Source organism: Sus scrofa, chromosome 13, assembly GCF_054392235.1.
Source record: "Sus scrofa isolate SSC_HxYL_T2T_F1_AM1 chromosome 13, Sscrofa_HxYL_maternal_Yorkshire_Landrace_v2.0, whole genome shotgun sequence".
Classification (NCBI taxonomy): Eukaryota; Metazoa; Chordata; class Mammalia; order Artiodactyla; family Suidae; genus Sus; species Sus scrofa.
In genome coordinates this window covers 69,713,402-69,737,519 of record NC_139395.1, presented here as the reverse complement: position 1 = coordinate 69,737,519, position 24,118 = coordinate 69,713,402, and the positions used below count along the sequence as shown (strand labels likewise).

General features: G+C 44.8%; 1 protein-coding gene across 2 annotated transcripts in view; it reads left to right on the top strand.

Annotated features, from left to right (window-relative positions):
* The first annotated feature begins 449 nt into the window (after window positions 1–449).
* The window catches only part of PDZRN3 (PDZ domain containing ring finger 3), a 244,609-nt gene continuing 220,940 nt past the window's right edge, over window positions 450–24,118 (top strand). Inside the window, exons 1-4 of one of the 2 annotated variants that reach the window (XM_084989038.1) lie at window positions 450–869; window positions 1,027–1,284; window positions 17,412–17,498; window positions 23,887–23,994. In XM_084989038.1, coding sequence (XP_084845164.1) covers window positions 1,192–1,284; window positions 17,412–17,498; window positions 23,887–23,994 — 288 coding nt within the window. In that variant the 5' untranslated portion in view covers window positions 450–869; window positions 1,027–1,191. Of the gene's footprint in view, window positions 1,285–17,411; window positions 17,499–23,886; window positions 23,995–24,118 lie in introns of both variants that reach the window. The other variant, XM_021069221.2, reaches the window with a different exon arrangement.

Genomic DNA, 24,118 nt, shown 5'->3' with positions numbered 1-24,118 from the left:
AAATAAAGACCGTAAGTGCTCAGATAGCGGGCCCCAAGATATTTTTCGCTCTCTGCAATCAGGCAAGAAAAGAGGTGGGGGGGGGGGGGGGTAATAAGTCTCCATGTGGCCAGGAAGGAGCTCCAGGAAAACTTGTCTGGACGACAGCAGCATCCTCCGCCCCTCAGTGATCTTTTCTCGGTTGGCGTTTTGTCTCCTACAGCGAAAACTACAAGGGGGGAGAGGAGTTTCCGGAGAGAGGGCCTGTGGCCGCATTCTGGGCGCGCTAGTTCCCTCGGCGGCGAGCCTCTGGGTCTCCTTACCCTCCTGTCTCTTTTTCCCCTCCCTTTCGCAGGGGGCGGGCGTGAGGCAGCCGAGGCAGGATGTTTGTGCGCACGCGCTCTGGTAAATACGGCTGAGGAGTTTTGTTCCTCAGGCTTTTTCCGAGGAAGTCTGCAGCAATTAGGCTCAGTCCGGGGAGAGCGAGCGAGCCGGCGGCGCAGCCGGCGCGTCTGGGCTGCTTCGCAGGGAGGGAGTGGGCGGCCGGCCGCCCGGCGGCGACCCCGGGCCCCGGCCGCCACCATGGGCTTCGAGCTGGACCGCTTCGAGGGCGACGTGGACCCGGACCTCAAGTGTGCGCTGTGCCACAAGGTCCTGGAGGACCCGCTCACCACGCCGTGCGGCCACGTCTTCTGCGCCGGCTGCGTGCTACCCTGGGTGGTACAGGAGGGCAGCTGCCCCGCACGCTGCCGCGGTCGCCTCTCGGCCAAGGAGCTTAACCACGTCCTGCCGCTCAAGCGTCTCATCCTCAAGCTGGACATCAAGTGTGCGCACGCCGCGCGCGGCTGTGGCCGGGTGGTCAAGCTGCAGCAGCTGCCGGAGCACCTAGAGCGCTGCGACTTCGCGCCCGCGCGCTGCCGCCACGCGGGCTGCGGCCAGGTGTTGCTGCGGCGAGACGTGGAGGCGCACATGCGCGACGCGTGCGACGCGCGGCCCGTGGGCCGCTGCCAGGAGGGCTGCGGGCTGCCCCTGACGCACGGCGAGCAGCGCGCGGGCGGCCACTGCTGCGCGCGGGCCCTGCGGGCGCACAACGGCGCCCTACAGGCCCGCCTGGGCGCGCTGCACAAGGCGCTCAAGAAGGAGGCGCTGCGCGCGGGCAAGCGGGAAAAGTCGCTGGTGGCGCAGCTGGCCGCCGCACAGCTGGAGCTGCAGATGACCGCCCTGCGCTACCAGAAGAAGTTCACCGAGTACAGCGCACGCCTCGATTCACTCAGCCGCTGCGTGGCCGCGCCGCCCGGCGGCAAGGTAGGCGCCCACCACCAGCACAGACCCCCAGCCAGGCCCTCTGGTCCCCAGGGCGTCTCCCTGCCCCTGCGGGCACCAGGATGCCCGGAGCATCCCTGCCTCCCTCCTCCGGCACTGCTTGCCAGATATATCACCGTGGGCAGGTCGGGGAATCAGTCTAAACTTAGAAATTGTGGTCCCTACAGATTAGACAGCAGCTTCAGTGTTTCCGTAAAGACTGAAAGGAATCTGTGATCAGGGTAGAGTAAGAGTGAGTGTAGCTCCAAGTCAGAACTGAGCAAAGGCTTTCCTTTGGACCAGCTGGGTGATCCTGCGGAGGTCCCTTAACCTCTTTAAAGGGTGGGAAACTTGGTCGCTACACACATGATGCACAGGATAAGATATGACACACAGTGTGAACTGTATTCACGCACCCTGAAGAGTTCCAGAAAGAATAAATGGAGCCCACGGCCCATGTAGAATAAGAAGGTTGCCAGAGGAAAGGCCTCTGAAGCAAAAGCTGGATTCAGACATGGGCTTTGCTGCCAACTGGCTGGCTGACCTTGAGCAAGCTGCTTAAGCTCTCTAAAGTTGGAAAGTGTGGCCCTAGAGATGTGACACAGGGGGTGGGGTGGGGGTGTGAAACATAGCCAGGCCCCCTCTTTGGTATGCCTCCAGGGATTGAAAGAATTCCAGAAAGAATTAAAGGAACAGCCACAAGACATAAAGTAATAATTGATGGTGAGTCTTTGGGGATTAGAACTGTTTCCGAATCTGGGCTTTTGCTCTGCCAGCTGAGTGACTTTGCAGATGAACCTCCAGGTGCCTCTGTTTCCCTAAATGTAAAATAGTTTCTTTTCACCCATCAGGGAAAGACTATTTGAAAGAGATCTGGCGCAGTGCCCGGTGGAGAGTGAATGCTCAACAAGTGTTGACTGCAATTATCTTTAACATCTTTACCTTGTAAGCTTTCCACTTGTCCTGGTAGTTGGTGTAATTCTAACAGGCACTGCTACTGAGGCTTGCTTTACTCTAGGCCTTATGCTTAGCACTTCTACTTCTCAGGCGTTTTTTATTTAATCAAATAAAGGAGGCATGATGCTTCTTGTTTTGTAGGTGAAGACGGAGGCCCAATGAGGGCCAGTCGTGTACCTCTGAGTCAGGGCTTTTCAGTGCCAGAGTTGAATTCTGAACCTGTGTATGGCCGTCTCTCCATCCAGAGCTCTTAACCATCCATCGGGTGGCTTCTCCGTGTAGCCACAAGTACCGTTTATTGAGGGTTTACTATGCCCCAGTGTCTGTGGCAAGCGCTCAGTACACATTATCTATTTAATCCTCTGAGATGCAGAAGGAGGCTTAGGTCATGGAACTTGTCCAAAGTCAAACAGTGACTCAGGGGACAGGGCTGGGATTCAGGTTATTCCTCAATTTGTCAGCCTTGGGGCCTTTTGACATTTTGGGCCCCCACATTCTTTGTCATGGGAGGTGGCCCTGTGCACTGTAGGTAGTTGAGCAGCATCCCTGGCCTCCACCCACTGGATACCAGTAGCACCCCTCCCCCACGTGGTGACACCCAGAAATGTTTCCATGTATTGTCTCATGTTCTCTGATCAGGCACGGTCACCCTGTGAAAACCAGGGTTTCCCTGATGGCAAAGGCCACATTTTCAGCCACTGGGGAGGGGCTGGGGTATGTGGCTGCCACTCTTTTGGTTGCCTGTTTCATATGTTGCAGCAGAGGAGAATGTATTTGCCTGAGGGGCCCCCAGGGGCCCGCCTGCATCTGCTTGCCTGTCTTGCCTCTCTCTGCCCTTTCCCGGCCCCTTTTCCCTGCGCACACCAGGCCTGCAAACTTTCCAACCCCTCCCCGCCTCCACCCCATCCTGGCCCCGGCCTGTCTGTCAACTGCAGCCTCAGCAGCTGGCTGGCTCTGGGCGAAGGGCAAATATTTACAGCTCTGAGGCTCACCCTGGGACCGCACAGGCACACAAAAGACTGACGCGAGCCTGAGAGTCACCCAAGTAGAGGGCAAAGCTTGATCTTCAAGCAGGCGCCCTGTGTGGGGCAAAGGAGTTCCCGGAGTTTCTCCTGTTGATGCTGTCATCCGGACTTCCTGTGGAGTTTTAAGTGATGCTTATTTATAAATAAAGCCATTTACTCCCCTAGGGTTTATACATCCTTCATTGTTAAGCTAGTTTATTATTTCTTCTTGCCTTTCTGTTTTCTTTCTGGAGTGTTTGGGTAAACTCTCTCTCAGAATCAAAAATATGAGACTTGAATCAAAACCGTGGATGTTTTTGAAGCTCTGGTGGGTGAGTCAGTGGGATAATCAGGGGTATTAAGCTTAGGGGTAAGATGTTGCTTTTTGAGCTTACAAGGAAAGTTTCCTTCTGGAGTTGGGGCCCTGCTCACGACTTTGATGGACCTCTTGCTGGGCTTGAGGACAGCCAAGAATGGCCTCTCCTGAAAGTGTCACTGGTTCATTTCTCTGACCTCTGAGCCTGGCCAGCCTCAGCCAAGGCCTTAGGCAAGCTAGCTACTTTTCCCCTGAAGTTAACCCTTCTCAGTCACCCTGGCGGAAAGCTTTTGCTGTTCCTACATCTGTCAGACAGCCTCCTCCCACTGCAAGCTGTTTAAGAACTTGTTTATTTCATTGGCTGGACTCTCTGCTCCCGCTGGGTACTGTTTATTCTCTTCTAAAAGGCAGAAGGATTTATATTGCTTGGAAATTCGCATGCAAAACACTTTTATTATTATTATTTTTTAAGCCCTATCATTTACCTCTCTGTTACAAGCTGAAGTAGGGAAGAAACACTCAGAAGATTTTTCCATACCCTTTCTTCAAGGCCTAGGACTTGCTCCATGATCTTGCATTATTTAAATAATCTTCGGTTTTGGATTTTTGATGCCAGTGGAACACTGAGAGTTTGTACCTACATAGGTATTGTCCCTCATGTTCTAAAATGTGAGCTTAAAAAGGTCTCACCAAACCTTGACATGATTGGAACCACGTGGACAGCCTGTTAAAGCAGATTCCTGAGTCTTAGCCTTAGAGAGTCTGACCCATCAGGCCTGGAGTGGGGTGTGAGATGCTACATTTCTAACAAGCTCCCAGGTGATGCTGGGCCAGCCATCATGGTCTGGGTAGCACCTCAGCTAGACAAAACCTTGAGGCTCAAGTACAGGCGTAGACAAACGTGTTGGTCTTCTCTACATAGTTATGATTTTACCAATCATTGTCTAAAGATCTCTTCCTGAATGTTTTCTGAAAGACGACGGTAAAGTTCTAAATCCACACTGCTTAGCAGTTTCATGAGAGGTAACCATAGCCCAGAAAGGCATCTTAATCTGAAGCCCCATCCCAGCTACAGCAGACTCGGTAATGCTATGCTTTGAGTATGTTAAAGTATTTTGTTCCCAGCCTCAGTTCCCCACCCTGACTTAAACACCTGAATCTAAGAACACAAGTATTCCACAGCTAAACACTTCTTTGGCTTTCTTGGAAAGGGAAAGGTCCAGACATAACTTTCCTTGGAATTGTTGAGAAACTTGAGACCATCTTGATAGCTTTTGCTCCTTTACCCCTCCATCCAGTCTGTTGTTAAATCTTGTTGATTTTATCTCCTAAACCCTTCTTGAGTCTGTTCACTGCACTCCATCAGATGATCTCCTTGATCCAAACCAGGGTTTCCTGACCTCTGCACTATCAACATTTCAGGCCGGATGATTCTGGGTTCTGTGTGTGATGTGGTGAGGGTGTTGTGTGTATTCTAGGACATTTAACAGCATCTCTGGCCTCTCCCTACTAGATGTCAGGAGCATCCCCCATGTAGTGACTCTCAGAAATATCTCTAGACACTGCCATTGTCTCCTACAGGGCAAAACCAGTCTTAGGCTCCACCACCATCTTCTCTTGCCTAGACCACAACTGCTCCCTCTGCTGTCTTCTAGCTCCCCTCCAATTACCCTGTGGCAATAATATCTTATAAATTAGCTGTTACGCTTCCTTAAACCATGCCGTGCCTTGAATTTATCTGGGTGGACAGAAGGTCAGGCACGCTCTGGATCCTATTGGCCTCCACCTGCCTGTACTCTTCTCCCCTTGAATCTTTCTCCCCAGGTTCCCTGGGCTCTGGTAGTTCTATGACTATGCCCCAGCTCCTTCCTGCCCCTGGCCTTTGCCATTGTTCTTTTTGGAATAGTCTTTCCACCTATTCATATTAGGTAACCTGCAAGTTTTCTAACTCTCCTCTCATACCTGCTGCCTTTCTTTTAGCACTTAGGGTCTGCTCATTGCTAGATAACCTTTCTTTTAAATTTTGTTTTAATTATAGTTGATTTACATTGTTCTGTCATTACTGCTGTACAGCAAAGTGACCCAGTTATACATATATGTAATTTTTTCTCATTATCTTCCACATGTTCCATCACAAGTGGTAGGCTATAGTTCCCTATGCTCTACAGCAGGACCTCATTGCTTATCCACTCAAAATGCAATAGTTTGCAGCTGCTAACCCCAAACTCCCAGTCCATCCCACTTTCCCCCCTCCCACCTTGGCAACCACAAATCTATGGTTGTGTCCATTGTCTGTTCATAGAACAGACATAGTCTCCATAGTCTATGTTCTCCATAGACTATGGAGAACAGTCTGTAGTCTGTTCTCTATGTCCATGAGTTTGTATCTGTTCTGTAGAAAGGTTTATTTGTGCCATATTTTAGATTCCACATAAAAGGGATACCATGTGGTATTTGTCCTTCTGACCTAATTCACTTAGTGTGAGAATCTCTAGTTCCATCCACATTGCTGCAGATGGGATTATTTTGTTGTTTTTTATGGCTGAGTAGTATTCCATTGTGTGTATGTACCACATCTTCTTAATCCATACATCTGTCTTGGCCCTTGTGAATAGTGCTGTGATGAACATAGGGGTGCATATATCTTTTTAAATGAAAGTTTTATCTGGATATATGCCCAGGAGTGGGATTGGTGGATGATATAGTTCTATATTTAGTTTTCTGAGGTATCTCCATACTATTTTCCATCGTAGTTGTACTTAACCTTTCCATCCTTTCTTCCCATGCTAGTTCAAGCATCACTGCTTCCAAGAAGCTCTCTCTTACCTCACAGACCAGGTCTGGCCCCCTGAAACTCTCACAGTGGTGCTCCTCTGGCTGGGCCTTTATCATGGCTGTGGCTGAACGGTGGGAAGAGCTGTTTATTGTCTGTCTCCCCAGGGGACCTCAGGTGTGTTCTTTGGGGCTATGGCCTGGCACCAGTTCCATTACCATGTGCCCTATAAATTGTCAATATATATTTGTTCAGTGAATGAATTCAGGATTGAAAGGGCTGTCTTGTCAGCCATCCAAACTCTTCAGATTGCTGACCAAGAGGGATTACTCTTAAAATCTTAAAATGGAATGAGTGTTTCTGAGACTTGCAAGTTAGCAAAATTGTTTCCAGGTTTGAGGCAGGCATTCTTTTTGTTTCCCAAGATCCACCCAGATCAAATTGTATTAAGCCCCAAATCCCAGGACCGATTTTGTCCATTTGAGAACTCCTGGAGAGAAATGAATCTAACAGACAGTTGTATCAAAAGGTGTTCCAGATGCCCAAACACTTTGAAATGTATCTATCAAAGTGTTCACAGTTCACTGTATTTTCTGTTTCTGAAAAGCTTCAGCCAATACCCCTTCTGTGGTATATCTGACAGAACAGCCCAGTTCAGCGAAAGGGATTATGGGCTGTTAAAGCCATGTCATTTCAGTGATTTATAAAGAAAACTAGAATTTGGCTTACAAATATGTTACCCAGCTACACAGGATTAAACGATCATAACTGAATAATTTGAATTGGGAATTCTGTTGCTCTTTATCTATAAGTGGTTCTTTCTGAGTTCGGAAATGATGATTTCCTCTCTGTAAAAGTATTTGATGAGATAGAATCTATAAGGTGGTTTAGTGATGTCTGCAGACCAAGTAACTTAAAAGGAAAGGAAGTAATATTCATTGAGTTTTTGGGGTGCTGCACACTTAGGGTGCATCATTGTGTATGTACATACATTAGCTTTCTCATCTTCATCAAGTTGACTTTTTTATTTTTTGAGAAGAGAGGCAGATTATGAAACAAATTATCAAATAGCTGGGGTAAGGCCAGAAGTTACACAGATTCAAAGTATAGAGCTGAGATTTGCACCCAACCCCCCACTCTAAGCTGTTACCAAAATAAGCAGAGTATTTGCTCCTGAGCATTGTCCCTTTCAAAGTGTTATACGGTTTTCCAAAGGACTAGTACTATACACGCAAGTGCTCTGTGGCTTAGGGATATAGGTACATTTTCAGAAAGACCCTGTGAGGTTAGTACCGATAGCCTTTTACCCTTCCCATTACAGGTGGAAAAATAGAGATGCCAAAGGTGAAATAACTTCTCCAGCATCATTTTCTTGCTCCAGTTAGTTGGTCCATTGGCTTTTGGTCCACAGTGATGAGGTGTATTCATCCATGCCGTAATCCCCATTCTCAAAGGTCTGGTGTGGAATAGGGTATAAAATAAAACAGGCCCTGCCTGTAAAAGAGAGTCAGACAGAATTTAAAAAGTAAAAGAAAGGGCTGATGTTCTGGATGGAATAGTGCCTCATCTCCTTCTTTTTTTTTTTTTTTTTTTCTTTTTGTCTTTTAGGGCTGTACCCACAGCATATGGAAGTTCCCAGGCTAGGGGACAAATTGGAGTTGCAGCTGCCAGCCTACACCACAGCCATAACCATGCCAGATCCAAGCCACATCTTCAACCTACATCACAGCTCATGGCAATGCCGGATCCTTAACCCACTGAGCAAGACCAGGGATTGAAGTTATGTCCTCATGGATACCAGTTGGATTGGTTAATACTGAGCCATCATGGGAACTCTCATGATCTCCTTAATTTTTAATATAGTGGGTGAAAGAGTGGTTGGTGGTAGGAAGTGAAAGGAAATTTTCATTTGCATCCCTTCTATTTAGATCCTTCCATGCTCACCATGTCCGTGCCAGGGTACACAGGGGCTCTTGAGTGGCTTGCACCTTTGGGATCAATCAGACACACATTTGCACCTTTGAAAACAACCCAAGTCTTACTGTTCTTTGCTCACCCAAGCTTTTCAGTCGTGAGTTACCTCTGTCCTTCCAACTAATGGTATTGTAATAAGCCTGTTGCAATAAGAAAGAGAAGGGGTATAACATAATGATTACTTCTGTAGAGAAAATAACACATGGACCCAGCATCCATCTTTTTCCCCCATGAGAAAGCCTAAGGGGTGGGGCCACACTGCAGCCCCTGTGTGCTTGGGCCCTCTAGCAGCCCCTTCTCCAGGAAGGGGGGTTGAATGAGCATTGCCCTGGCAGAGGGCAGCAGGTGTGCAGAAATAAGTCCTGGGCAGAGAAATCACTGAGACTTTTGCTTGAGGCTGCTTTCAGGTACCCCATGTCTTTCCTGCACATGCATCAGAAAGGGGATGAAGACCCTCTCAGGTTGTGGATCATAGCTAGATTTAGGCCCTTGGGTCACCGGCAGCCCTAGGGTACCCTGAGTTGAGCTGGTGTGTGGTTAGTATCCGACTCTGGAGTCATTGATATTCTGGTTCCCATGCTCCTTCTGCCTCTGCCTCGAGGGTCTTGGTAAGGCTCTTCTAACCTCCTCTAAGCCTTAATTGCTTCATCTCCAAAGTGGGATAATGATATGCCCGCCAGTAGGACTGGCATTAGGATTAAATGAGATGTTGTAGACACCGTTCAGAGTAACGCTTAGGCATTTGTTGAATGTGTATTAAATACCTGTAGGTTGGAGGATCTTTGGCGAATAAATCACTGAAGAAACATTAGAAGTTGGAGATGGTTGAATGGAGAAGGAAACAGATTGTTTTACTCAAAGTGTCACAGGCTCATAGTGAGCCTCTGCCTGCCCCTGGGTGACCCATTCTCTGGGCTTCTGTTCTCTGCCTGCTTGCCAGTGGTGGAAACTTAGCGGACGTCCATTTCACTGCATCTGGGTAGCAGCTCTGGGAGCTTAAGGGGTAAAGGAGGAGGCTAAAGCTGTGCATAAGATGAGCTGACTTCATGTTTCTATGTATTTATCTTTGTCCCACTGTAGTTACCAAAGCTAGGGAGAGGTAGGCCAGGCAAGTTCCTGCCTTCCGTTTAAAAGAGAACTTAAAGCAGCCTCTTCTTTGTTTTTGATTTGGAGAAGAACATGCTCCAGGTTGGGTCATGGGATGTTTACATTTTAAAATCTGAAACCTCCTCGTAGTCCATCAAGTGGCAGTATGAAAGTGCTGTAGTGCCTTCTTCAGTCAGTGTGTTGTTTTCTGTTTGTTGGTGAAAGCGCTGCTTGTGGGTGTTCATCAGAAAAGCAGATGAGCAGATGATGAAGATAAGAGATCTTAAACTCCTGAAAATAGACAAGTAGACCTTTAGAAATTTCTCAGGTTATTTAGATGCAGCAACAAACTAAACATAGATGTACATTTTTGGCCTTGGGCAACACTGACAGTCTTTTAATTCATTTCTGAGGTAATCTTTCAAAAGCATCTCTTTGGCTTATGGATGAGTATATACTCTTCTGTGGATATTATGTCTCTGGAAAAGCGATGTCTTTGTTCCTTTCTACCCACTTCCCCATACTCTGCCTCTTTCCATCCTCTCTGCATCTGTTTGGGCAGTGGGTACGCACTCATAACACTTCTGCCGATGGTCTCATCCGTCTCCAATTCATGTTCTTTTTTTTGAGGTACAGTTAATTTACAAGGTTGTGATCGTTTCTGCTGTACAACAGAGGGATTCAGTTATACATGTCCACACATCCATTCTCTTTCAGATTCTTTTCCCACATAGATTATCACAGGATACTGGATAGTATTCTGTGCTATATCCAATTCATTTTCAATCATCATGGCCATGACTGCTTTCAGTCTTAGGCTTGTTTCCCCCTTTTATGCTTCCTCCATGAAATGTCTTCTTCAGAACTGAAGTTGGGATTGCAGGGAAGGACTGGTCCAGGCTGTTTCTCCATTAAACATAATTTGCCCAACTGACCAAGAGGACAGAAGCATCTTGGTGCAGGTTGGGAGGCATCCTCATCTCTTTAGCACAGGATTTCTGGCAGACAGCTCTCCTCCCAGTCCCCCCAGCCTCCGCCACTCCACATTTTTTTTCACTCTCTTGTCACTAGTCACCAGAGCAGTTTCCCAGCTGTGTGAGTCTCTGGGGCGCTTTGCCTAATCTGAGGCCCAGAGGTGTTATGTCACCCCAGATAGGCAGACTAGCGGTCAGTCAATTATAGTGCTTCAAACCCGCTGGGCAGCTTTCCAGTCTAGCCGGTTCCCAGCTGCCAATCCCACAGCAGCAGTAATCAAGGAGTAGCTGGAACACCCACCTTTGGGTGGAAAGGAGCTTTTGGAAAGAATCTACACTGAGAGTGGCACGGATGGCCTTGGGGAGTCACCATACTGATTAGGAGATGGCTGATGTCCAGGCTGCTGAGACTGGATTATTTGAAGAAGAACAGTGATGGAGTGATGCTGAAAGGAAGAGGGACTTTGCCCAGAGAAGTCAGTTTGCATTCTTGGATGTCTAAGAAGAAAAACAGCTACCATAACTTGTCTTTTTGATAAAATACGTTTGACTTTTGTTTTTTAACAAAAAAAACCCCCTCTTATTCCCTCCCCAAATTCTTGCCCAGTTCGACCTTGAACTGGGCACATTATGAATCAGGTCATTTTAACATTGATCAATAGTTATATGAGTTCAAATATGATAGCCACACTTATTTGAAGCAGAATTGACTGTATGCTCCTGAACACGGATCTTCTGTTTCTGCTTGAGGCCTCCTGGCTACAGATAGTATGCCATGCCCCCTTCTTCAAGGTTACTGTATCTTTGCCCTTTCTCCATCCTAAAACCCAAGCGTCTCCCAAGGAGAGCCTGTACGGCATTAAGAACCCGACTGTCTGCTTGAGTTGGGCTCTGGTGTGGACACAGTGTGCTGGACATCTGTTGGAGCTTTGTGCCTGGCCCCCTAGAAGACAGTGCTGTCACTAGTCTCTAGAATATGAAGGTATCTTCCTTCTCCATTCTGCATTTGCACTCTTGGTGAGAGGGAAGAAACCATGCCACTTAGGAAGAGTCATAAAATGGGGGTGGCTAGAGGGAAAAGTTACCAAGGAGGTGCTGTCTCAAATCCATTTTTTTTTTTTTTTTTTTTTTTTAGGGTCGCACTTGTGGTACGTGGAGGTTCCTAGGCTAGGGGTCTAATTGGAGCTATAGCTGCCAGCCTTCACCACAGCCACAGCAACGCCAGATCCAAGCCGTGTCTGCAACCTATACCACAGCTCACAGCAATGCCAGATCCTTAACCCACTGAGCAAGGCCAGGGATTGAACCCACCTCATGGTTCCTAGTCGGATTCATTTCTGCTGAGCCATGATGGGAACTCCACAAATCCATTTTTATTGTTAATGTCCCCCCTGCCCTGTTCTTCACCTTTTCTTCCGGACCCATCAAGACTCACTCATCTGGCAGCCCTTGGAGTGGTCCCAGTGAATCCTCGAGTGTCCTGTGCTCCCAGGTGCTCCCTCCACTGTTGGGGTCCATGTTTACTCTTTCTTGGATTTGACATTGCTCCTGTGCTGTTGTGAGCCAATGTCTGTTCCCCATTCACTTTGCTCCTGGGCCACCTGCCTCCAAGCCTGGGGATGTCCCTTTTCTGATTTCCCCTCCTCATGCTCCCAGCCTCCTGGTTGGTACCCTTTGCCTGTCCTGTCTCCACACTAACGAAGGTCCAGGCTGAGCCACGTCCTTTGCCTTCATCACCTTTCCCTCCCACCTCATCCAGGAGGAAATCTGTCTCCTGGCTCTTCAGCAGTTCTCCAAGAATGTGCCATGCTTGCTCCCAGCTTGGGAGAAGGAGGAATGTGCCCATTAGACATAGCTCCCATCAGATGGCTGGATGTTGTGAAGAACATGTAACTCTGTTTGTTCGGTGGCAGCAGGCTTCAACTTTCCCAAACTTCCCGTAGATCGACTGAGTTAATTTAAGATTAGATATTCTCTGTTTCTTGGATTTCGTATTAGAGTCATTCATGTGGTAAACAAGCACCTTGGCCTCAGTGCTGAACTGCAGTAGTGTCCATCCCACCTATGCTGTGCTCAGGTTTGGAGCCCTTTCTATTGGCCAGGTGTGGTACTGAGGTACTGGGCAGTGATGGTCTCATTTATGCTTACATGGTTCTAAACTAAACTCAGGTTCTCACTCTGAGGTCCAACCATTACTCTGCATTTGTCAAGAGCATAGTATTGTTATGCACCCTTCAGGGTATAATAGATACTCTAATCTTTACCACTGTCATTGCATACTCCAAAGAATCCTTGCTTAAAACTCTAATTACAAAACTAATTAGATGTCTAATCCTTCATGACATTTTAATGTGAAAGCTGAGTCTTTGAGGTGAAGCGAGTTAGGGTAGTATGCACACATAGACCAGCCCAGTACAGAGAGCATGGGTGTTGAAGTCCTGAAGACCTGACTTCCAGCCCTGCCTTCCCTCCTGGCAGTTCCGTGGTCTTAAATAAATGTATGAATTTCTCAAAGCCTTGTTTTTCAGATGTAGATATAATACCTGCTTCCAAAGGCTGATGTTTTGGTTATTCAGTAGTTTATGTGAAGCAGAGCTCTTTGCCTTTGTTTTACTATGCCAGACCATTGAGAAAGTTTCAAATCCCAGTTTATGAGGGAGTTCCTCTTGTGGCTGAGCAGGTTAAGAACCCACTAGTATCCAAGAGGATGTGTGGTTGATCTCTGGCCTCACTCAGTGGGTCAAGGATAAAGTGTGGCCACAAGCTGCAGTGTAGGTTGCAGATGAGGCTCAGAGCTGGTGTTGTGGCATAGGTTGGCAGCTGCAGCTCCAATTTGACCCTTAGCTGGGGAAATTCCATATGCTACAGATGTCTGTAAAGAAAATAAATAAATAAAAGCAAAGGGAGTTTTCTCTGTGGCTCAGCAGTTAGGAACCTGACTAGGATCCATGAGGATGCAGATTTGATCTCTGGCTGTGCTCAGTAGGTTAAGGATCTGATGTTACCATGAGCTGTGGTGTAGGTCACAGACACAGCTCAAATCCCAAGTTGCTGTGGCTGAGGTGTAGGCTGGCAGTTGTAGCTCTGATTTGACCCCTAGACTGGGAACTTCCATAGGCCACAGGTGTGGCCCTAAAAAGCAATAAATAAATAAAAATATAAGTAAATAAATAAAAGCATGGGTTATGATAAGCTACCAAAACAGAGCAATATCGGTTAAATTTTCCCTTTAAGTAATGATGTCACTTGTTAACACAGTACCTGTGAACGGCCGGAAGAGCAGCATCAATGAGCCTTTGCCGCTCTTCCCTTTATATATCCCTTCTCTTGGTGGAATATAATTGGATGAGAATCATTGAAGGGCTCCCTGCCTTATGCATTTTTAGCCCAGGGACAGGTTAAATGATTAAGTAGGAATGAAAGTTAACCTGTTAAATGTGTTAGGTAAAGCTTAGTGTTTACATTTTCTGTTATTATTTCTCCTTAAGAATTAGAAATTAAGTAAAATTGGTTAAGGTTGTCTGGGAGGACTGGAGTAGAAAGGAAAAAGTCAGAATTAAGACCAGGGTATCAGAGAAAAGGCAATGATGGCCTTTGGTCATTAGATGGAGACATGAGAGGAATTCAGGCCAGACAGAGCTTTTCTCTTCTCTTATGTATGTCATGGCTCCCAGCATCATGTGTTGAATATCCAGCATGGTGGCTTAGTCCTGTAAATCAGTCCTAAAATAGGCATGTCATTTGAAGCCAGTGTCTAACCTGCCTGGACGTTAGACCAGGTCAGGATGTTTCTAAAAAATGAGAACACCCCTTCTTTGTCCCTTGCAGTTGACTGCATCTGGCAGGGAGCAGTAGATGGTCAACATATTTGTTCCAAAATATTCTTGGCAAATGGCTGTTTGGCTAAGGAATGTTGTTTCAGGCATTGTCTCAGTTTGTCTCTTTCATCCCTGGAGAGAGATCTCTGAGTTTGGTGTCCCTGGGCATCTCAGGTTGAGATAAATAATTCAATAAAGAGTTTGGAGTTTTGTTCTGATCTTGGCTTCCTGGGTAAGATCTCCTATAGTGAGTTCCTTTATGGAACTTTTTGAAACTCCAGCAAGTGAACTATCTTGGGAAGGACCTAAGATATTGCCAGCCTACGTGGTTCTCTTTTCTACATTCCACACAAGAAAGGTGTACTATAGAGTTTAAGATCTAGAATTGGAGATCAGTTGTGGGTTTAAATCCCAGCTCAACCCCTTCCTAGCTCTTGACCCCGGGACAGCTTTCTTAGTTATTCTCTCTTCCTCTTCCCACCTGTATCTCTGGGATAGCAATAGTGCCAGTTGATAAGATTGATTGGATTAGTAAGTAAAATAAAGCACTTAAATGTTCAATATGATTTCTGGTGCATAATACTTATTTATGAATGTTAGCTATTATTTAATGCAATGCAATGAGATTTCTTTATATTTTTTTCATTTTTGAAAAGAATAGATGGCTGTCATGGTAAATTTAAAAATAGTCTATTTTAATCATTTGGCTGTACATTCTCCTTTGTGCATCATTTGGGATTGTCCAACCAGAGCCATCTGCCTTGGATTACTGTGTAACTGTGCAGTTTCTATCATTGATGAGTTATGAAAGCCAGAAATGTAAAAAAACGTTATGTTGATGTGCTCAAATTCCCATGTATTTCTAACTTTTTCACCTCTCAAAGATAACAAAGCAAGAAATGATCTTTCTTACCAACACTTTTCATTTCCAAGGCAAAAAGATGATAAACCATTTCAGTTTACAAATCAATGTCTTTACACCTCCAAACTGTTAGGTTGATTTGGAACTTTTTTTTCTTCTTTTTACAACTGCACCTGTGGCACATGGATGTTCATGGGCCAGGGCCAGGGCCAGGGGTTGAATCAGAGCTGCAGCTGTGGCCTGCACCATAGCCACCACAACACTGGATCCTCACAGAGTCCTTAACCCACCAGGCCACAATGGGAAGTCCTGATTCTGAACTTTTATGCTCTTGACAGCAGTGAGAGCTATTGCCTGTTATCTTGCTGCAGATCAAAGTAATGATAAAGATTGATAGCATTGATGGTGGTGCTGGGAACTGGACTTTATTTTTAAAGTTCATAACTAGGTTGTCATCAGTGTGGCTACTGTACTGTACTGTTTAAGTACAGTAGCCTGGTTGAGACTTGCTTCCCTTTTATATTAAAACACTCATTTTTTTTTTCTATATCACATAAGTGGCCCAGCAGAAATGAAGATTTTGTTGTTTTGTTCTTAGAGGACACCTAATTCTTTCATTAGAAACAGCCTTTTTCTAATAATAAATTACCATTTTTGTTTTTACAGGGTCTTTGTAATTGATGGTACATGAAATTTTGGAAAATATTTTGCATTCTGCTATACACCAACTAGTCATGAGAAATAGCTGTGATTGCTAGAGCTTAGGCATGGAGATAATTTTACACCTTGAGACCATTAGTCTTTAGTGTGTGTGTGTGTGTGTCTGGCTCTCTTGCACAGTTTTCCTGGCCAAACATGAACAATGTTTTATATTGACAACAACAGCAATAAAATGAAGCTGTGCTTCAGAAAAAACCACCAGGCATCACAGGTTGGAAAGCGTCATTTTCTTTGCCCGTGTGGTAGAGTCAGACAGTTGCATTCGTATCATTTGAATGTTGCTGTTTATTTCCCCAACAGAAGTAAAAGTTGCGTTTCATCAGGAAAACAGTAATCAGAATAAAATCCCTTTCGTGATAAGCTTTCAGTGCTATTTTTGAGAAAGCTTATAGTGAAGCATTTCATATTTAAAAGAAAAAGACCACATTAAGTAAGACCCTATTTAAACCGAAAACGTTGAGTGAAGCATTTGCAAATTTATAGCCAGTACATGTAGAGTTTTGCATACCGTTCAAATAGTTGGAACCCTTTCAGAGGAGTATCAGTGAGGTTAATATTGATGTCAAAGCCTATTAACTGATGGTTTGCACACAAGGTTAGATCTATTTTTATTCACTTGTCTGTTACCCGAGAATATTAGTTGTGATATCCAGACATCTCCATCTCGTTGGACTGTTGAACACTGCACCACTGAGACCTGCCTGGGCCACTTCTGCCCATTTGATTTAAAGGGGTTCACCTTGATCCACCTACCTTAAACAGGGTGTTTTCTGTTCAACAGCCCGGCATCTCCTCAAGACTGGAAAGTCATTACTTTGTGAAAATGCCCCCACCTCCCTTTTCAGTAAGTCAGGATTTTTCTTTTTCTCACCCATGTTTGCATCTGGCTTTTCAAGCAAGATTTTTCCCCCTAAGTCTCCCAAACACAGATGAGTAGTGATGGGCCATGCATGTGCTCAAACCTCTTAGAGGCTTGCTGTCATAACTGTTTAGGACATATCATGAATATTCGTGTTGAGAATGTTTGAGAAACAGACAGTAGCCATCTAGATAGTCAGTCTAGAGCAGGCTGGTCACAGAGGAAAAATGCATTTGGAGACCAAGTTGTTCCTAAGAGGCAGTGTTCACCACGTGTGTGTGTGGATGTCTCTAAACCTTGTGGGTCACTCTAGGGTTAAACAGTGCTCAGAAATGTTTGTAACCCCCTCAACATAGGACTAAGGTTCAGTGCAGGCCCTCACATTTTCCTTGGTTAAACCTCCCCAGAGACATAGGATTTTTTTTTTTTTTTCAGAGCTGCGCCTGAGGCACATGGATGTTCCTAGGCTAGGGGTTGAATGGAGCTGTAGTCACTGGCCTACACCACAGCTCACAGCAACTTGGGATCTGAGCCATGTCTGTGACCTACACCACAGCTCATGGCAATGCTGAGTTGGTCGTTAACACACTGAGCGAGGTCAGGGATTCAAACCTATGTCCTCATGGATGCAAGTCAGGTTCTTTTCTGCTGAGCCATGATGGGAACTCTAAGACATAAGATTTTTAATGAGCAGCTTGGCAGTCCATGAGTACACCTTAGAAAGAAAATTCTTCCCATTTGTTTTTGCTGTTAGTAAGTGCAGTTTGAACACGTTTCTCTCCTCCAGGGTGAAGAAACCAAAAGCCTGACTCTGGTCCTGCATCGAGACTGCGGTTCACTGGGGTTCAATATTATCGGCGGTCGGCCTTGTGCGGTATGTTAATTGCTGCAAAGCATTTGCTGGTCCCTGATGTAGCTGGGAGAAGGATTGGGTTTTGGGAGGTAAGGGGTAGGAAGGCTCACTTACTTCATTCTGCTGTGGTTAAGGAGTTCATTGTGTATCTAACAATTTCACACTCGTGGATTTTTATCATTTTATTTCCTGTTGGAATATTGATTTACCATGTTGTGTTAGTTTCAGGGGTACAGTAAAGTGATTCAGTTTGGGGGATTTTTATATAATGTTGGTCTCCTAGTATAGCATTTTCCCAGTAGGACAGTAACTAATCCCAGCTGCTTAGCTTTGGGAATGTATGTCTGGTTGTGTAGCATTTGAGCTGAGGAAAGTCACTTAAGGTGTGTGCAGTTAAATTGGGTGACTTGGCTGGAACTCGGGCCCTGAGGTTGGCAGTCAGATCTAGAGTTCTGTTCTGTCCACTCTTCATCCAAGGGGGCATCTCCCTCATTTATGAGCTAGTGCATCCTTTGCTATTTTCTCCCACTGCAGCTCTATGGCCACCCCATTCATCACGATCCCCTCCTCCTGAAAGCAGAGGCTAAATTCACATCTGTCTATTTAACTGCAAGCAAAGCATCTGCTGATAGGGCTCCAGGGAGGTTTCCAAGGATGTGCTTTGGGATCCTGCCTTTCAGACAGGGTTATGGTATTATCTGAATATATGTCATCTCTTGCTTTTTTTTTTTTATGACCTTTTCCTTCTTTGCTAGCTTAAAAGGAAAATAGTACAAAGAAAGGAAAAGAAAATCAAAGTCAGTCATTCAGCATAAAAGTATTGAACATGGATTATTTGCTAGGGGCTGGAAGATACAGAGGCCAGGGAGACTGCATCCCTGTGGTCATTGATTTTATGGGCTGGGAGACATCAGGCAAGAAATATGTAAATACAGAAATTATAGGTTGGAAGAAGTACAGTGAAGGAAAAAAAATGGGAGGATGGCATATGGTAGATACCAGGGAGCAAGGGGCATCATTGTCTGGAATAATCAGGAAATAGAGGAAGGGATAGTAAGCTGAATCCTAAAGGATAAGAAGTCAGCTATACAGATGTGGTTGATATTTGTTCTGCCTTCATTGAGCTTATGTCTAGATGGGGGAACTGATGAGTTAGGAGAGAAAAGTACTATTCTCATTGATATACTCTGTGCCTGGGTCCAGTTAAAGATACCTTGGGGGGGGGGCAGTAAACCCTTGAGAAGGAGACATGCTGAGCAGGGCCACTGGACCTGAGTTCTAAAGGATGAGTAGGAGTTTGCTAGATCCAGAGGTCACTATATCATTTAATTGAGCAGTCTTAACTGCAAAATAAATTGAGTATATTTAATTAGCTATAAATTATATATATATGTATTCACTACTGAACTAATGTTACCTGTCTTATAAAATTTACATGCAAAAGAGACATTTCAAATAATGAAATTGAATAGTTTTTTTTTTTTGACTGCCCCAAGGTATATGGAGTTCCCAGGCCAGGGATCAGACAGATCCAAGGCACAGTTGTGACCTACACCACAATTGCTGCAATGCTGGATCCTTTAACCCACTGTGCTGGCCAGGGATTGAACCTACATCCTGGTGCTGCAGAGACACCTCCAGTCCCTTCTGCCACAGCGAGAACTCCTGAAAACAATTTTTAAGGAGCTCATTCATCATTCCATCGTGTTACATTGCATGTAACCATCATTGAAGACCACTGAACTAAAAGAAGATGGATGGGCCTAGGGAAGCCCAAACGGGAACAAGGATAGAGTTGAGTGTGGGACAGGAAATGGTCAGAAGGAGGCTAGGGAAGAGGACAGGGAAGAGACAAGAGGCAGGTTATGATGGAATTCACTTTGCTTTTGGCCAAAGCCATGGTTTTAAGAACAAACATGAACATAGTTTTTGGCAAGAAATGACAGCTTATTTGTAGGTGCTATGTAGTCATTAAAATGATGAACTAGTACATTATAAACCTTATAAAACATACATAAAAAAGAACACTTCTGGACACTGAGGTTAAAATGGGAGAATTAAGATGGGTGGGGGCAGGAAGCAATCCAATAGGGGCTTGACCTTCTCAGTAAATATCCTAGGAAATGCCGGGACCGAAAGACCCAAGTCCTCCAACTTATCATCAAGATCATGTTTTGCTGTTTGGCATGAATGACAGAGAGTTAGCTGTATTTGGTTTACCTTCATGATTATTATTCCTCCTCTCCCTACCCATCATTGTCAGTTTTAAGAAATAACTACAGTAAAGGAAGCTTCTGTGGCCAAAAGAGCCCAAACCAGAAAGATCAATTCTCTGCACACCAAAGCTTACATAGGAAAAAGGAGCCTGATGTCTTCAAAATGCCTGAAACAGAGAGACACGTCTATGTCTTGACAGTTTTGGGGCAGCTGACTATGGGAAAGCCTGCAAAGATGGTATTTTAGTTTTTGCACAGGGGTGAAAGGATGCTTCCATCCTCACTGGAATGCAGTTTTTTATGACTTATCAAAGAACATGTTTTAGGTTATTTTCTTGTTCCTTTAAAAAGATGATTTAAGCACAAACCAGGGCTGAATTTTGTAGTGTTCATAAATGTTTTCAGTTTGTGGTCCTTTTGCAAGAACTACATGCATGGTCATGGGGAGGAAAATTAAATTCCACATGCATGTGTTTGCCATAGTGTTTTTTAAAACTTGTCCTGATTAGCAGAAGCAGCATAATGAAACCTAAATGGATTCTGCCCTGTTGCCTGGAAATCTGGCAGGTCACTGAGAACATGCTAGGAAGCCAAGATGTGCAACAATGCACAATCATTGTTAGTTACTGGAAGTAGAAGACAGTATGGATGACGTGTGTGTTTCCCAAGGAATTCTTGTATTGGATGCACGGTTGGGTTGTGACATAAGCCCAGCCAGGGGGCTCTGACATAAGGCTTTTCATTGCATGATGCAGTATGTAATGCTCTTAGCAGAATCACACCACCCATTCATGAGTGCTCAAAACCCTAAAGAAACAGCAGCCAGTCTGGTGTATAAAGCCTTTCCTTTCAGCCTTCGGCAAGTATACTTCATCGTCAGGCACGCTGAGATCAGAACAGTCCCTTTCATTTTTCTGTTTCTCAAGCCTGCAAAACAAAAGAAATCTGAAGTCCATATCGCTTCACCTCGATAAATAGCTCTCCCTTAAAATGTCTTTGGAGAGGGCCAACAAAAGATGAAGAGATTCCTTTTAAGAGAAGAGTCTCGCTCTCAAGGATGGACTTGATTTGGTTTTCTTGGATAGTGTGCACTCTCTAGTTTTTGCATTCTCTTCCCCCTCCCCCCCACTGTCTTCCTTTAACCTCAGTTGTGGTATTTGCTTTTCCCTGTTCCTCTCTGGCTTTTAATTGGACTTTCATATGCTTCTTAAGAAAAATGACATGTATGGTATATTATTCTGGACAAGGAGCCCAAGCCCAGACCCCAGCCCCTAGCTCTCCCTTCCTCCCCAGCCAAGAAATGCAGAGTAGTAAAATCAGAGTAAACACGGATCTCTTTTCCTTTGATATATTGATGTCCCCTCTTTGGGAACCCAAGCTTGTCCATAAATTCTTTGTGGTCCATTGAGACTCCTCAGGATCCTCTCATGCAATAATATTCCATAGCCTAGAATGTTGGATTTCTGAATTGAAATATATTTTTGAGAATCCCCTCAATGGAGGATAGTATGGTGCTTAGAGCTTGTGTAAGAGAATCATCCTCTCCTTTGTTCGAATCGGACCTATGCCGCTTTTAACTGGGGTGACCTTGAGTGAGTTGCTTAACCTCTCTGTCTCAGGTTTTTCATTTATGAAATGGATAATGACAGTACTTGCCACTCCTGGTTATTGTGAGGATCAAATGGTCGACAGACACTTGCTGCGTACCTGGTACATAGTGTGTGTTCAGGACATAGAAGCTGCTGTGCTGTTTTGTATTTACATCTGAAATACACATGTAGGGAACTGCATGCATGTGTTGGGACTAGGGCATTATTAGTCCCTGGCTGGAGCAGGGAAAGGAGGCTCAGACAAGTTCAGATGGGAAAGAGTCAGTGTGCAGCAGGCCTGAGCAGAGCGAGGGGGATGCTGGGCAGTGATGCCTTTGGGGGGACAGCTAAGCTAGCCCAGCACCCCCTATCCTGCTGCTCCTTTTTTCCTGGAAGAGTGTTGATCGAATCCAGATGGCAGTGAGAGACTCCTCTTTGTCCTATGGGGATAAATGATGGGAAAACACTTAGTGGTTATTTTAGATTGTGCTTTTGGTTTCTTTTGAATCCTATTTATATCATTATATAGTGTGTGCGTGTGAGAGAGAGAGAGAGAAGGGGAGGGAGAGAAGAAGTGGGGAGTATGCATTTTCCTACCCTGGTTACTGCTGTTGAACTTCAAGGGGTAGATAGAACCACTTCAAAGCCATCTCTTTCCCTCTTTAGAATATAGGGTTGGATTTTGTTTTGTTTTGTTTTTTTGCCTTTTAAAGAAGAAACTTGTATTTTCATAGTTATTTAAAATAGATTTTATAGGAATATAGTTGACTTAGAAAGTGTGTTAGTTTCAGGTATAAAGCAAAGTAAATCAGTTGTACACATACATATATCCATTCCTTTTCAGATTCTTTTCCCATGTATGTTACTACACAGTACTGAGTAGATTTTCCTGTGCTATACATTAGGTCCTTGTTGCCTATCTTATTTTATGTATGATAGCGTGTATATGTCAGTCCCAACCCCCTAATTTATCCCTCTCCACCCCCAGGTTTCCCCTTTGGTAACCATAAGTTTGGTTTCGGTTTCATAGTTTTGTTTTGTTTTGTTTTGTTTTGTCTTTTTGCCATTTCTTGGGCCGCTCCCGCGGCATGTGGAGGTTCCCAGGCTAGGGGTCTAATCGGAGCTGTAGCCGCTGGCCTATGCCAGAGCCACAGCAGCACGGGATCCAAGCCTTGTCTGCAACCTACACCACAGCTCACGGCAATGCTGGATCCTTAACCTGCTGAGCAAGGGCAGGGATCAAACCCGCAACCTCATGGTTCCTAGTCGGATTCGTTAACCGCTGCACCACGATGGGAACTCCTCATAGTTATTTTTTAACAAATGAAATTTTGATGTATTTGCATGTAGAAAAATTCTGATAGATGTAGATCTTCTTATGGCATTATGGCAAGGAAATTTTCATGATGGTAGTTTGGGAGGTTTTGTGGAACATCCTGAACTTAACTTTCCAAATGCTTTTGTTTGGAAACAGCACATACTTTTGCCATTTCATTTATAAATCCATCTGTTAATCACGAGAAACTTAATCCACAGGCTTGGAGAGCTATTTGGAAAGAAGTTCATGAGCAAGCTGTGAGGATTTTTTTTTTTTTTTTATGAGCTTGTTAGAGCTTTTTGATTTTAAATAAAGGAAGGAGTTTGAGCAGTGAGCTGTCTTCTTTCCCAGAAAGTTTCAGCCTGGACTTTGAAAGATCTAAAGGGATTCAAGGAGATTGGAGACCAGAATTTATTAGGATTGTGGGAGAGGGGGCATGGTGGGCTTTTCTGATGTAAATCAGAACAAAGATAAAACGCCTGCTTTAACCATTGGATTATTGGATATTTAAAAGTTTAACAATACACCATGCTTATGAGAATGTGAAAAGAAACTGTCTAATGAGCGACCAGTACAAGCTCTCTGAAAGATAATTTAGCAGCCTCTATCAGATACGCATACCCTTTGACCCAGCAGTTCCATTGTCAGGGATTTGCCCCAATATGTACTGGTAAAGATATTTCAGAGTACAGGTATTAGAGGGGATGACATGGTCTCTAATAATAACAATTGGAAGCAGTACTAATTATCTCAAATAACAACAACTGGAAGGAGTGCTAATTATCTCCTAATAGCAACAACTGGAAGCAGTATTATCTTTGTGTGGAGAGACTATCCAGCCACTTAAAAGGGTGATGGAGCAGTGAACTGATGGCGAAAAAAATCTCTAAAAGTTTTTAAGTGAAGTGAAAGAGGCAGGTTACCCAAGAATATGGGGAACATAGTCCCATTTATGTTCATGAAAAAGGAACCAGATATACGTTTAAGGTGATCCATCAAAATGTGGAAAGGATGGATAAGCTGCCAAAAGATGCTGCAAAAGGATAGAAGGACAGAGGGTTAAAGATGGCAGGGACTTTGCATTTTATACCTTTTGGTGTGGCTTGAATCATTTTAGCATGTGTTAATTTTAGTTTCAAACAGAAATGAAGGGAGACAGCTGGCTTTGACCCTCTTGTGATGCTTGTGACACCAATGAGAGTCCATGACTCTTTTAAGAGTGTAAGCTTTATTTTCATAACCAGCTTCATGCCTGGCATTCATGCTTATGTTTTTTTAACCCAAAGGACAACCAAGATGGATCATCCAGTGAAGGAATCTTTGTATCCAAAATAGTCGACAGTGGGCCGGCAGCCAAGGACGGAGGCCTGCAAATTCATGACAGGATCATTGAGGTATGTGAACACTGCTGGTGTCTTTTGGAGGCTGAATGCCATCCCGTCTTCATCCAGCTCAAGGCAAGATGTGTGGTGGGGAGGGAAGCTGAAACTGGTAGATGTTTGAGCAGGAGGCAGAATT